Source organism: Schistocerca piceifrons, chromosome 9 (assembly GCF_021461385.2).
Source record: "Schistocerca piceifrons isolate TAMUIC-IGC-003096 chromosome 9, iqSchPice1.1, whole genome shotgun sequence".
Taxonomy (NCBI): Eukaryota; Metazoa; Arthropoda; class Insecta; order Orthoptera; family Acrididae; genus Schistocerca; species Schistocerca piceifrons.
The window spans coordinates 206,313,412-206,328,513 of NC_060146.1; the positions used below are offsets into that span (position 1 = coordinate 206,313,412).

Below are 15,102 nucleotides of genomic sequence, written 5' to 3' on the forward strand. Positions count from 1 at the left end.
CCTTTGAAAACCATAGGTTTCCTTAAGACCTTAGTGCACAGGGCACAATGTATATCCGATAGTGAAAATTTGCAAAAAGAGCTCATACATCTCAAGAGCGTTTCTGAAGCGAATGGATATTTCCAGCAACAAATTTGCAGAGCATTCAGTGTGAATCTTAGAATGCAAGTTCGTGATCTGGACACACCAGTTTGACATCACGTCAACGTCCAACTGCTCGGTGTTCGGGTATTTGCTACAGAAAAAAAATTATTTTTTGCCCAAATATACACGAATGATCCGACGACGTCTCACATGTGACACACACATCGGGGAAATGTCACGTCAACGTCTCTAATTGATTTAGTGCTCAAAACTACCTGTATTATTTACCGGTGATTCACTGTTGTTCAGCACTGAGGTCTCTGCTTGTGATGGAGGTTCAAAAATGGCTCTAAACACTATGGGACTTAACTTCTGAGGTCATCAGTCCCCAAGAACCTAGAACTACTTAAACCTAACTAACCTAAGGACACCACACACATCCATGCCCGAGGCAGGATTCGAACCTGCGACCGTAGCGGTCGCGCGGTTCCGGACTGTAGCGCCTAGAACCGTTCGGCCACTCCGGCCGGCTGTGGTGAAGGGATCAGGTGCTTTAGTGAGAAGCAAGTTTGACAGTATAAAACTATGACATCATAGCATAGTTTGTAAAATGTTATTCGAATGACATCAAACCCGGAAACTGGTAGTATTGTCAGATTGGTAGATCGTCGAATTCAGGGATCGATTGTGTAATCGGTAAAGTACTGTCACGATGCTGCAATTACACTAACATTATGCTACATTCACTGAATGTACGCCGAGGATAAAGGGGGTCCCACTGCTTTTGAGTAATATGCTCTCCATTCTAGCTATGCAGGCAGAACATGGTTAATCATAATCTTGTTTAGCGGGATGGTTTACCGGTACAGCAGTAGACAAACTGCAGTGCGTTGTTAAACAATATACAGTAGCAATTCTATACGTTACTCGTTAGCTGACACCACATGGAAACACCCTACAAACACCGTTTATTGATGTTTAGAATACTTATACCCTCTAGCACAGAGGTAAACACACACATATCGATAGCTTCGTTCACTCCTAGGCTTGTGATTTGACATATAAATATTTTTGGTCTACAGTTGGAGGTCATCCACCTCAATCACTCATTCCCAAGAGCCTTATCTTAACGTATACCCTAGGTGTCTTTTTTTGTATACCAAACGAACATTACGATCCACCTAGGTAACTTTGTAGAACTATGGGATCAGGTGTATAACTGAATGTGTATGTGTTCTTGGTATGAAGGGTGTACGCAGATCCTGTGGCTGTTTGCACAAAAAGAGACAATCTAACGATGCATAGTCAAAAGCCTTTAAAATGGATGGGAAAGACAGACGAGACGCAAGAGAATTCTCAGTATCTATTACGCAATCACACAAGCGACAGCTATTGCAACTTTATTGTGAAATGATATTAGAATACCACGCAGGAATAATTGAGAGGTTTAGTTGACAATGACAGAACAAAACATTACAACGATCAACACACAGGATTCATTGTGCTGTACATCAAGAACAACCCTGTGCTAAATTCTCAGGCCTGAAACACGTGAAAATACTGATGGTACGAATAGCAAAATTTCTGAAGTCACACACACTATTCCACAGCCACTTGCTAAAGTTTTCGATGGAACTGAACGAAGAGCATGGAAACTTTACATGTTACTGAAAGGTACGTTGCTTACGTCAAGGAGCATGCCTCGAACCATTTTTCGATTTAAAACTCGCTACTTTGTTAAGGAAGAAGGACATCAGGATGGAAAATTATAACATCCAAAATGGATTGCAGATCTCACATTTTAAATGGACTTACTAAGACACTGCAAGGTGAGAAACAACTTTTTTTCTGATTCGATTGGGATGTATTTAATAAGACGCATTTAAAAAGAAAATCGCTTTGTAGAAGAGACACATTCTAACTAACACGGTCCAGTTTCCTAAGCTCACTGCATTTTCTTTAGACAGAATTACAAGAACAGTTTCCTGAACTTTTTGAGGACACTGCCAGTCTTTCATCTGTTTTCGAGCTGTTTTCAAGGCCGTTTCCCGTTTTAGCAGGAACCGCCCCTGTGCATGTGCAGATGTAACTGATTGACCTACAAGCTACTTCCCACGTTAACAGAAATCCTTTGATGTTAAAACTGTCCCTGACATCTTCACTGCTTGTTGACTTTCAAGTAATGTTGGGAAGTTAAAAAATTTTAGTGGCCGGAGAGAAATCAAGAAACACTCCCCCTAAATTTTGAGAAAACACACTGGATTCAGTTCTGCACAACAAATTGAGGCATACAAACAAATGATGTAGCACATGAACAGGAGTCAGTAAATAAGGCAGAATGATCCAAATTTTTGTGTGTACACATTGATGGAAACATGCACTTGAAGAAGCATATAACTCAGCTTCTCAAGCAATTAAGTCCAGCTCCTTTTGCTCTCGTATAATCGCTAGTCAACTGCCTAACGTGTTCTGCATATTTCCACCCAATAATATATTATGGAACTTTCTGGGGTAACTCATCATTCGTAAAGAAGTAATCATCGTCATGTTGGTGTCTCTTCAAAGAGTTACGCATTTCAAGTGGAGCATCACGATACTTATATTAGCTAATGTAATTCGCCATAAATAATCCATCTCAAATTGAGAAGAACAGTGATGACCATACCCACAACACTAGAGAGAAAATGACCTTTATTATCCATTATTAAAACTGTCCATAGTTCTGAAAGGAGTTCAGCATGCAGCAACAAACGTTTTTGACCATTTGCCTAATACCATAAAACGTCTGCGACAGATAGGAACCCAAGTTTTAAATCTAACGTAAAACATAAAATCATTTCTCTTGATCAACTCTTTCTATTCGATGACGAATTTCTATTCGAAAACTCGTAGTCTAAAAAAAAAGGTTGTTTTTAAGTTTAATGGCGTGAGTAGCTGTAAAAATGAATGTGTTCGTTAATGTTAGCACAACACTAATCATGTATGCATATCCTGCAAACCGACTCGTAGCACATCATTGCGATAAAATCATCGTTCAAATGATCTAAAGATCACGTAAGTAACTAACTGTTAGATACACTTGAGGCACAACTCTTAAACACTGCGTGGAAAAGGACGATCGTGCACAGAGCTATAAAACTCTATCCGATTATGCGGATGAATCTGACCCTACATCTGTACTCCACAAGCTGCCTTACGGTGTGTGGTGGAAGGCACGTTGCGTAACTGTGTCACTTCCCCCTTTTCATGTTCCAGTCGCGAATGGTTCGGGGGAAGAATGATGCTGGTAAGCCTCCGTGCAGGCCCAAATATCTCTAATTTTATCTTCATAGTAATTTCTCGAAATATATTTCGGAGGAACTTTAACAGGAGGAACTTTGACATGAGTCACTTTGACATGAGGAACTTTGACATGAGCAACTTTGACATGAGCAACGTTGACATGAGCAACGTTGACATGAGCAACTTTGACATGAGCAACTTTGACGTTACCAACTTTGACAGGAGGAACTTTGACATGAGGAACTTTGACATGAGGAACTTTGACAGGAGGAACTTTGACTGTAGGAACTTTAACAGGAGGAATGAGCAATTTTAACAGGAGCAACTTCAACAGGAGCAACTTTGACGGGAGGAACTTTAACATGAGCAACTTTGACATGAGCAACTTTGACATGAGCAACTTTGACATGTGCAACTTTGACATGAGCAACTTTGACAGGAGGAACTTTGATATGAGGAACTTTGACTGTAGGAACTTTGACTGTAGGAACTTTAACACGAGGAACGAGCAATTTTAACAGGAGCAACTTTAACAGGAGCAACTTTAACAGGAGCAACTTTAACAGGTGCAACTTTAACAGGAGCAACTTTGACAGGAGCAACTTTGACAGGAGGAACTTTGACATGAGCAACTTTGACATGAGCAACTTTGACATGAGCAACTTTGACATGAGCAACTTTGACAGGAGGAACTTTGACATGAGGAACTTTGACTGTAGGAACTTTGACTGTAGGAACTTTAACAGGAGGAACGAGCAATTTTAACAGGAGCAACATTAACAGGAGCAACTTTAACAGGTGCAACTTTAACAGGCGCAACTTTGACAGGAGGAACTTTGACATGACCAACTTTGACATGAGCATCTTTGACATGAGCAACTTTGACATGAGCAACTTTGACAGGAGGAACTATGACATGAGGAACTTTGACAGGAGGAACTTTGACTCTAGGAACTTTAACAGGAGGAACGAGCAATTTTAACAGGAGCAACATTAACAGGAGCAACTTTAACAGGTGCAACTTTAACAGGCGCAGCTTTGTCAGGAGGAACTTTAACATGAGCAACTTTGACATGAGCAACTTTGACATGAGCAACTTTGACATGAGCAACTTTGACATGAGCAACTTTGACAAGAGGAACTTTGACATGAGGAACTTTGATTGTAGGAAGTTTGACTGTAGGAACTTTAACAGGAGGAACGAGCAATTTTAACAGGAGCAACTTTAACAGGATCAACTTTAAAAGGAGCAACTTTAACAGGTGCAACTTTAACAGGAGGAACTTTTACAGGAGGAACTTTGACATGAGCAACTTTGACATGAGCAACTTTGACATGAGCAACTTTGACAGGAGGAACATTGACATGAGGAACTTTGACATGAGGAACTTTGACAGGAGAACTTTGACGGTAGGAACTTTAACAGGAGGAACGAGCAATTTTAACAGGAGCAACTTTAACAGGAGCAACATTAACAGGTGCAACTTTAACACGAGCAACTTTGACAGGAGGAACTTTGACATGAGCAACTTTGACATGAGCAACTTTGACATGAGCAACTTTGACATGAGCAACTTTGACAGGAGGAACTTTGACTTGAGGAACTTTGACAGGAGGAACTTTGACTCTAGGAACTTTAACAGGAGGAACGAGTAATTTTAACAGGAACAACATTAACAGGAGCAACTTTAACAGGTGCAACTTTAACAGGTGCAACTTTAACAGGAGCAACTTTGACAGAAGGAACTTTGACATGAGGAACTTTGACTGTGGGAACTTTGACTGTAGGAACTTTGACTGTAGGAACGAGCAATTTTAACGGGAGCAACTTTAACAGCAGCAATTCTAACAGGTGCAATTTTAACAGGAGCAACATTAACAGGAGCAACTTTAACAGGTGCAACTTTAACAGGAGCAACTTTGACAGAAGGAACTTTGACACAACCAACTTTGACATGAGCAACTTTGACATGAGCAACTTTGACATGAGCAACTTTGACATGAGCAACTTTGACATGAGCAACTTTGACATGAGCAACTTTGACAGGAGGAACTTTGACATGAGGAACTTTGACTGTAGGAACTTTAACAGGAAGAACGAGCAATTTTAACAGGAGCAACATTAACAGGAGCAACTTTAACAGGAGCAACTTTAACAGGAGCAACTTTGACAGAAGGAACTTTGACACAACAAACTTTGACATGAGCAACTTTGACATGAGCAACTTTGACATGAGCAACTTTGACATGAGCAACTTTGACATGAGCAACTTTGACAGGAGGAACTTTGACATGAGGAACTTTGACTGTAGGAACTTTGACTGTAGGAACTTTAACAGGAGGAACGAGCAATTTTAACAGGAGCAACTTTAACAGGAGCAACTTTAACAGGTGCAACTTTAACAGGAGCAACTTTGACAGGAGGAACTTTGACATGAGCAACTTTGACATGAGCAACTTTGACATGAGCAACTTTGACATGAGCAACTTTGACAGGAGGAACTTTGACATGAGGAACTTTGACTGTAGGAACTTTGACTGTAGGAACTTTAACAGGAGGAATGAGCAATTTTAACAGGAGCAACATTAACAGGAGCAACTTTAACAGGTGCAACTTTAACAGGCGCAACTTTGACAGGAGGAACTTTGACATGACCAACTTTGACATGAGCATCTTTGACATGAGCAACTTTGACATGAGCAACTTTGACAGGAGGAACTATGACATGAGGAACTTTGACAGGAGGAACTTTGACTCTAGGAACTTTAACAGGAGTAACGAGCAATTTTAACAGGAGCAACATTAACAGGAGCAACTTTAACAGGTGCAACTTTAACAGGCACAGCTTTGTCAGGAGGAACTTTAACATGAGCAACTTTGACATGAGCAACTTTGACATGAGCAACTTTGACATGAGCAACTTTGACATGAGCAACTTTGACAGGAGAACTTTGACGGTAGGAACTTTAACAGGAGGAACGAGCAATTTTAACAGGAGCAACTTTAACAGGAGCAACATTAACAGGTGCAACTTTAACACGAGCAACTTTGACAGGAGGAACTTTGACATGACCAACTTTGGCATGAGCAACTTTGACATGAGCAACTTTGACATGAGCAACTTTGACAGGAGGAACTTTGACTTGAGGAACTTTGACAGGAGGAACTTTGACTCTAGTAACTTTAGCAGCAGGAACGAGTAATTTTAACAGGAGCAACATTAACAGGAGCAACTTTAACAGGTGCAACTTTAACAGGCGCAGCTTTGTCAGGAGGAACTTTAACATGAGCAACTTTGACATGAGCAACTTTGACATGAGCAACTTTGACATGAGCAACTTTGACATGAGCAACTTTGACAGGAGAACTTTGACGGTAGGAACTTTAACAGGAGGAACGAGCAATTTTAACAGGAGCAACTTTAACAGGAGCAACATTAACAGGTGCAACTTTAACACGAGCAACTTTGACAGGAGGAACTTTGACATGACCAACTTTGGCATGAGCAACTTTGACATGAGCAACTTTGACATGAGCAACTTTGACAGGAGGAACTTTGACTTGAGGAACTTTGACAGGAGGAACTTTGACTCTAGGAACTTTAGCAGCAGGAACGAGTAATTTTAACAGGAGCAACATTAACAGGAGCAACTTTAACAGGTGCAACTTTAACAGGTGCAACTTTAACAGGAGCAACTTTGACAGGAGGAACTTTGACATGAGGAACTTTGACTGTGGGAACTTTGTCTGTAGGAACTTTGACTGTAGGAACGAGCAATTTTAACGGGAGCAACTTTAACAGCAGCAATTCTAACAGGTGCATTTTAACAGGAGCAACTTTAACAGGAGCAACTTTAACAGGTGCAACTTTAACAGGAGCAACTTTGACAGGAGGAACTTTGACATGAGCAACTTTGACATGAGCAACTTTGACATGAGCAACTTTGACAGGAGGAACTTTGACATGAGGAACTTTGACATGAGGAACTATGACTGTAGGAACTTTGACTGTAGGAACTTTAACACTAGGAACTTTGGCTCTGAGCACTATGGGACTTAACATCACGGGTCATCAGTCCCCTAGAACTTAGAACTACTTAAACCTAACTAACCTAAGGACATCACACACATCCATGCCCGAAGCAGGATTCGAACCTGCGACCGTAGCGGGCGCGCGGTTCCAGATTGAAGCGCCTAGAACCGCTCGGCCACCAGCGGCCGGCACTAGGAACTTTATCAGGAGGAAGTTTAACAGGAGGAACTTTCACCGTACAGCACACTATGATGCAGAACGCCTCACTTGCGATGTTTGCCACTGGAATTGTTTGACAAGAGACGTGTCTCGGTTCGAACAGGAATTTGTATTTAAATATTTATACGCAGACATTTATAATTACTCGACAAGCAGTGGGCCCTTGTGGTCAAAAAAGGAGGACATCATGAGCTTACCAGAACTGGTGTGCACGGCCTTTTGATTTCTTTGGTGGTGTTGAAACCGCATGTTTCCACGGCTTGCTCTGACGCTTGCTTTCTGGTTCAAAATGGCGACACCATGTTTCGTCACCTGTGACAATTCCGGACAGAAAGCCGTATTCCTCCTCATGGTAACGTTGCAGATAACTCAAAGACAGCGCCTTTCTAGTATTGCGCTGTTCGGCGGTCAGTTGGTGGGGAACCCATTGCGCACAGCTTTTTCGAAAGTTCGAGTGTTGATGCATTATGGTGTGGGAGGTGCCCTCGCTAATACCCAGTAACCGATGGATCTCGTCCACGGTGACTCTGTGGTTGTCCAAGACTAAGGCATTCACTTCTCCAACAATTTCCGGTGTGATGACACGATGAGCCTGTCCAGGACGAACATCGTCTTCCAGTGACGCGCCCTTCACAGAATTGTTTGCGCCATTCCACAACACTTGAACGACTCAGACTGTACTCACGGTACACATTACTTCATCCGTCGATGCATTTCACGGTTTCCAGCTCCCTCCGCCGCAAAAAATCGAATCACTCCTCGTTGTTCCTGCTTACTCGCTTGCATGTTCGGTAGTGGACGATAACTTGTATAGCCACCTTCTCTTCGGCGTGAAACCACACTGGCGCTATGCAACATCAAACGGTGCGCACGCGTCAGTCTCCCTAGCAATTGATGGCGCCACCATACCCGCAGCTCCGTGGTGCCACCTCACGTGTAAGGCAAAGATAGACGCACTGACCAGGTTTCTTTTGAGTGAACCTCATATAAAAACATAAATCGATCTTATCTGAACCATTTAACATTTGCAGATGGAATTGTTTTGTTTGCTTCGGATCCAGAAGAATTTCAATAACTGATGGAGGAACTGATAGTAAGCCTGAAGGCTGATTATACTAAGATAAAAATAATGCAGTCAGGAAAGTAGTAAAGATTATGATGAAATTATAGAAATCTACTTTTAGTTATCTTACGTTTGGAAAGGACCTTATTAGCCACACACCTACTCCACCAGTCTGTTCCATTTTCTTCTGTCGAGTGCACTGTTTGTCCATTTGGTATTGTCTTCAGAATGCTGCTCTAGGCAGTCTAAGCTCCGTCATTCTTGCCATATGGCCAGCCCAGTCCAGCCTTCTCTTCTTTGGCACTTTGATGATGTTACCGTGTTTGTACAGTTCAATGCTTCACATCTGCATAAACTTACCGGTATAACAATCTAATGACACAAGCGAATTTTGAAGTTAGTACTAAATGATCTTTTCTTAACAAAAAGATAAAACTGAAAAGTGTTTTGTTCATTGTTGTTAGACGGCCATATATTTCCATATCCGTTCTAATGTTGTTACTAACAAGGGAACCTCCTCATCGCACCCCCCTCAGATTTAGTTATAAGTTGGCACAGTGCATAGGCCTTGATAAACTGAACACAGATCAATTGAGAAAACAGGAAGAAGTTGTGTGGAACTGTGAAAACATAAGCAAAATATACAAACTGAGTAGTCCATGGGCCACATAGGCAACAACATGGACAATGTGATCACAGGAGCGCCGTGGTCTTGTGGTAGCGTGAGCAGCTGCAGAGCGAGAGGTCCTTGGTTCAAGTCTTCCCTCTAGTGAGAATTTTACTTTCTTTATTTTTGCATAGTTATTATCTGTCCGTTTGTTCATTGACGTCTCTGCTCACTGTAATAAGTTTAGTGTCTGTGTTTTGCGACCGCATCGCAAAACCGTGCAATTAGTAGACGAAAGGACGTGCCTCTCCAATGGGAACCGAAAACATTTGATAGCAAGGTCATAGGTCAACCGATTCCTCCACAGGAAAACACATCTGATATATTCTATAAGACACTGATGACGGCATGTGCGTCACATGACAAGAATATGTTGTCGACTCACCTAACTTGTACACTTGGCGAATGGGTAAAAAGATTCTTCTACCTTGCCCGATTTAGGTTTTCTTGTGGATATGATAATCACTCCCAAAAAAGTGATGAAAACATAAGAGTTTGTCACATAAACTGAAAATAAAAAGATTAAACTTGTCACTCGATGGAAGATTTGAATCAAGGACCTCTCGTTCCGCAGCTGCTCACGTTACCAAGAGACCACGGCGCTCCTGTGTTCGGAGTGTCCTTGATGTTGCTTATCTTCCCATGAACTACTCAGTTTGTTTATTTTGCTTCTTTTTTCACAGTTCCACACAACTTCTTCCTGTTTTCTCAATTGATCTGTGTTCAGTTTTTCAAGGCCTATCCACTGTGCCAACTTATAACTAAATCTGAGGGGGGTGCGATGGGGAGGTTCCCTTGTAAGAAGTCTCCATAAGTACTTGAAACAGTCTGCTGTCTTTAAAGTGAAAACATCTACAGCCAAAGGTTTATCACTTCGGAGTTTCTTTCTTATGATCAGATATTCTGTCCTGTCTTGATGGAACAGTTGACGAATATGTATTCTTAGGACAAATGAAAGCAATAAGCGAATGTGCGACTGAAGAAGAAAAAGAAACAGGAGGGTAAAAATGGCTTAGAATTCATTTGGGAAATTGAATGTTGTACTTAGTTGGAAATTTGCAACGTGCCTTAAATAAAAAGTCTGTAACCATCGCATATTCCTTGTATTAACTTCCAGAAGTGAAACGTGAGCATTAAATGCTCAGGCAATTCGAAAATTGGATCTTCCTCAGCGAGCGATAGAAAGATACATGTTGGGCATAACAATAAAGGATAGAAAAACGAACAAATGGCTAAGAGAAAAGGCAGGGGTTGAGGAAGCGACAGCGATTGTTACGAAACTGAAATGGAGATGGGACGGGCACAAACGAGGCGAAATCGTGGGAAACGGGCAGAGGAGACTCCGTATGGTATTCTTCACGGTAATAAAATGTCTAGAAGCACAAATTAGATTCGAAAATCTGAAGATCGTAACATAAGCAGAAATTTGACAAAGATCTACACAAGCAGTGGATGATAAATAGCTAATGATAATGTTGATGAGCGGCCGCCTATGAAACATGAACCTTGACGAGGTGAGGTGGCTCGTTTGCCTCAACGGTTCACATAGCCATCGCGAAGGTACCACCACATCAGAAGAGAGGACAGACTGACGTGTGGTTCTTGAAAAGAAGCAGCAGATTTTTCTGTAGTTATAGGGGCAACCGTCTGGGTGATTAGAGAACGTGCACTGTAACATTAGCCAACATGACCTTACCCTTGCTCTGTTGACAATGCAAACCGTTGAAAAAAAGGGGCATATACAGCCGTTTTATTTCTCAATGACATGCAGTTTTACTATATAGTTTAATGTTGATGACATCCTCTCAGATATGACAGTATCCTTCAAGATTAATTACATCACCATCATCGTCAGGATTTCCTTCCAGCAATCTGGGTAGGGACTTTGTAAACGATATACCCGCATTGCTTTCTGTCCTGGTATAGCTTGTCTCCCTTCACAGCATCCCACGTTATTTCTCTCCTCTTAAGACCTTCATTAATCTGGTCTGCGCATCTCTTTCTAGACAACCCAGTCGGTCGTTATTCTCCTTCCTCTATATCCAAATACTGACGTGCATTTCGAGTCGGGAGCGTTCGCTTCACATGACCTAACCACTTAAGTCTCACAGCACTCATTCTTTCCTCCATGGTCAAGGTCACCTGCAGTTCCCTCCTTACATATTCTTTCCCTATTCTGTCTTTCCTGGTTTTTTGCAGAGCTGACCAAAGAAGTTCATTCCATATGCCTATATTTGACACTCTTCTCTCTTATTTATGTCACAGATTTCCAGACTATACGTCACGAGTGACAGGAGATAGGCTTTATACTTGGTCTGTTTGACTTTTAGAGGGACCTCCTTGTCGTAGATTAGTTTCATACTTGGTAGAAGCTGGATCCTTTTGCTACTGTGTTCAAAACTTCTAGTTAGAGACTACCATCACTTGACGTGACACTACCAAGATAACTGACACTCTTCACACGTTCGACCCTCTCTCCTTCCAGTACGTTACAAAGTGCGGGTGTCCTCATCTCATTGCCATTGTCTTGTTCTGACTCACAGTCAACTAGACTTCTTTAAATTTTGCATTCCAGTAATCCAGTCTCCTTTGAACCTCCATTTCCGTCTCTCCCCAAATGGCGGTGTCAGCAGCTAAATTAAAAGCTCTGAGATATTCATTTTATACTTTCATGATTTCTTTCATGATAGTGTCCAATGAAGAGTAACGGAGAAACGAACTACCTAGATGAATACCTCTCTCTGTCTTAAGGAAGGACGTTCAGGAAAAATACACACTATTTAAAACATGCAACAAATCCACAATTTTCAAGACTACAGCAATGAAATTTTGTACCATGCTTTACAACAACCTAACAACTTTACTGTTCAGTTTTTTGGATTATATATATTTACCTTTATAGAATTTAAAAATTTTACTATCGAAAGTGGAATGTGCGCTTTTTTTCTCAGAAACTATTCAAAAGATTTCTACAAAATTTTCCCTGTTTGATCTCTTTGCATATAGTGAGCTTCTCTCACGAGGTTTCTTGAATATATCGAATAGGAGAATTTTAATAATTTTTTAATTATAATTCTGTAAGTATAATATAAAATTCGTGCAAAATTCCAAGCACATTGCTCCATATCTCAGCTTATACTCAAAATTTCAGAATTTATTCTTGAGACGAAATTTATTGAGTTTATAGTAATAAGTGTACAAAATTTTATACTTCTTCATACATTCGGAGGGAAGGGTATTTAAACTTTAAAAAAACATAATTCTCAGGAACTGTAATTTAAAGTTCAAGCTAAGGTATTTTCATATGTTAGCTCTTCAGAAGGTCCCAGATTTGGACTCAGGGTACTCATTCCCTTCAATGCTTCTCTTCTGTTTTCTTGTTTTCTACCTTCTTCCCTTTACCGGATCTTCAACAAACTTTTCACTTGAAGAGAGGCGCTGCAGATCTATTTTTCTCAAGAAGCCTTAACTGAAATTTCCTCTCTTAAAGTCCATTCTCTCTAACAGGTTCATCCTCCTTACGTTCTCATCATTAAATACTAGAACTGCACCATAAGTTGCAATTCTGACAGGTGTAGCAGGTGAAAATATAATTTTAGGGTATCGTTTCCACATGAGTAATTTTAGAGGCTCATTTGGATTGTGTGTTCCACCATGCATACATTTTTTTAGAAGTTCGGGAGCGACCAAAAACCTGTAAGTGGACTTCACAACATCCAGGATACAATTTAGAAGCCTCTCCTTGTGAACGTAGGGGTTGTTAACCCTCTGAGCCTGTACATACTGAAGTGTTGCTTCAAAAAGTGGCTGTACAGGTACTCCTGATGTGACTTCATCATTGAAACTTTGGAAACCTACTGTCCATGAGTTCTACTAACAAAGAAAAAAAACTGAAAATTCACATTTTCGGTCAATTTCATGAACGTCCCCCCTTACACGACTTTGAGCTTCCACATCATACTTGTCCACTGCTTTCACAGCCTTTATACAGTATCTGAACTTCTCTAATTAATGAATCAGAAACATTATGTTTTCTCAGACATTCCCATATTTTACCCCTGGGTACATTGTCACACACTTTTTTCAAATCCAGGAACACTACCATCAGGTCCTTTCCTTTTTTTTTCAATATTCTCCTTTAACTGACAGAGGAAAAAATTAATTACAGTAAAAATAATAACCAATCAGTATGCCGATAGGGACAGTCGAGGACTATACACACTAAGGACAACTGAAAACAAGTGGATAAACCTGAAAAAATAAACTGGAGGATAAAAATGGTTTGGTTTTCATTTCAGAAATTCACAATAGGCTTTAAACAGAACGTCTGTAAACACTGGGTATTGGCAGAGTGCATGTGCAGCAACAATAAGAGACCCAAATACAAACAAATGGGGAAGAGAAATGAGGGGAGTTGGTTTAATGATGATGGCATCCTCTTGCGTAAAATATTTTGCAGGTGAAACGGTATACCATTCGAATGTCCGGACGGGAACTACACGGAAGGATGTTTTCACCAGAAAACTAACTCTGGCGGCCTACGTGTCCCTGTGTAGAGTGTTAGATTCTTTAATGGGATAGGCACATTAGAGAACATGAAAAGACAAATGCACACCTTGAAGTTTGACATAACATGAATTAGTAAAGTGCTATGGCAGGATGTACAGGATTTTTTACCAGATGAGTACAGCGTTATCTACGCAAAGTCAAATAGAGGTAACGCAAGAGTAGATCTAATAATGACCAAGAAAACAGGAAAGCGGGTGGGGAAAATTTGTCACGGTAAAATTTTTCAGCAAGTTGTGAGACTGTGCAATGGGCATTGCTCTCTGATCTACATTTATGTTATTTCTGTCTTCTATCCAGAAAGTTATGTTAGGATGGCAAGTTGCACGGCCCTAGCTCTATTAGGCCAGGAACAATGACTAGCTGAACTTGAGGGTTTTTTTTTTTTTTTGCTTGTTTCCAGTCCCAAAATGACTAACCTTTGTGAAAACGGCTGTAGTTCTTACAACCAAGCTACAGATGGACTTGAAACTATGCATGAGTTCATGCACTTGCCTTATGTTGATTCCGGAGAAATTTCGACAAAACTGGATATGGTGCAGATGGAGCTGAAACTAGGCATCGGCTTATGCAGTTTCCTTAGATACATTCTGTACAAATTTAACCAGAATGTAAAATTTTCGAGCTGGGGGCATGCTTTAAATTGGATCATTTGATACGGAGTGACGCAATCTTGATTTCTGTACATGAGACCCATCAGTTCCAGCCGATGTTAAATGAAATCAATGTGGGTACGCTTGTGGACAACATGATAAAAACACAGTGCTGTTTGATGATTACCTCTTCAGTGACGTTTTTCGTAGACTAACTATTAATCGCATATCCAGTGCATTTCACATAAGAAGTATACACTCAAATCACTGTAGAATGTATGGGAGTGACACTTGCCAGTGAATCGTATGTTAAAATTTCTTTTCATTCCATGTATCGCTGGGGCTTGGGAAGAACAATTGCTTGAATATCTCTGTGCGAGCTATTGTTAGTCTAATGATGATAGACTTGTACGCCTGCTAGGAGAGTTTAACAGAAATGCTGAAAGTTTCAACTGGCGGACATTCAAAGAAAGAGTCATCAAATTTCGAGAAACCCTACTTCTAAAATTTCAAGGACGAGATTTCAGTGGTTTACCTGTGAATAAATATTCCCTGGTTCCACCTTTCGCTCTAGTAGGCCCAAGACGATAAAAT

General features: G+C 40.7%; 2 protein-coding genes across 2 annotated transcripts; both read right to left on the minus strand.

The window, feature by feature from the left end:
* Positions 1-3,858: 3,858 nt before the first annotated feature.
* Positions 3,859-6,040, minus strand: LOC124716860 (periaxin-like). The gene is made up of 5 exons (XM_047243412.1): positions 5,704-6,040; positions 5,159-5,449; positions 4,791-5,000; positions 4,328-4,552; positions 3,859-4,103 (listed from the first exon to the last, which is right to left on the minus strand). Exons 1-5 carry the CDS (start codon positions 6,038-6,040, stop codon positions 3,859-3,861), a joined length of 1,308 nt encoding a protein of 435 aa, XP_047099368.1.
* Positions 6,041-6,968: 928 nt separating this feature from the next.
* Positions 6,969-7,430, minus strand: LOC124716861 (repetitive proline-rich cell wall protein 2-like). The gene has a single exon (XM_047243413.1). It carries the CDS (start codon positions 7,428-7,430, stop codon positions 6,969-6,971), a length of 462 nt encoding a protein of 153 aa, XP_047099369.1.
* Between the last annotated feature and the right edge of the window lie 7,672 nt (positions 7,431-15,102).

Coding starts and splice junctions, on each gene's coding strand:
- LOC124716860 (XM_047243412.1), bottom strand. CDS start 6,040: ATGCTCATGTCAAAGTTGGTCATGTCAAAGTTCCTCCTGTCAAAGTTG. Junction 5,001..5,158: donor TGCTCGTTCCTACAGTCAAA/GTTCCTACAGTC, acceptor CTCCTGTTAAAG/TTCCTAGAGTCAAAGTTCCT. Junction 4,104..4,327: donor TAAAATTGCTCGTTCCTCCT/GTTAAAGTTCCT, acceptor CTCCTGTTAAAG/TTCCTACAGTCAAAGTTCCT.
- LOC124716861 (XM_047243413.1), bottom strand. CDS start 7,430: ATGTTAAGTCCCATAGTGCTCAGAGCCAAAGTTCCTAGTGTTAAAGTT.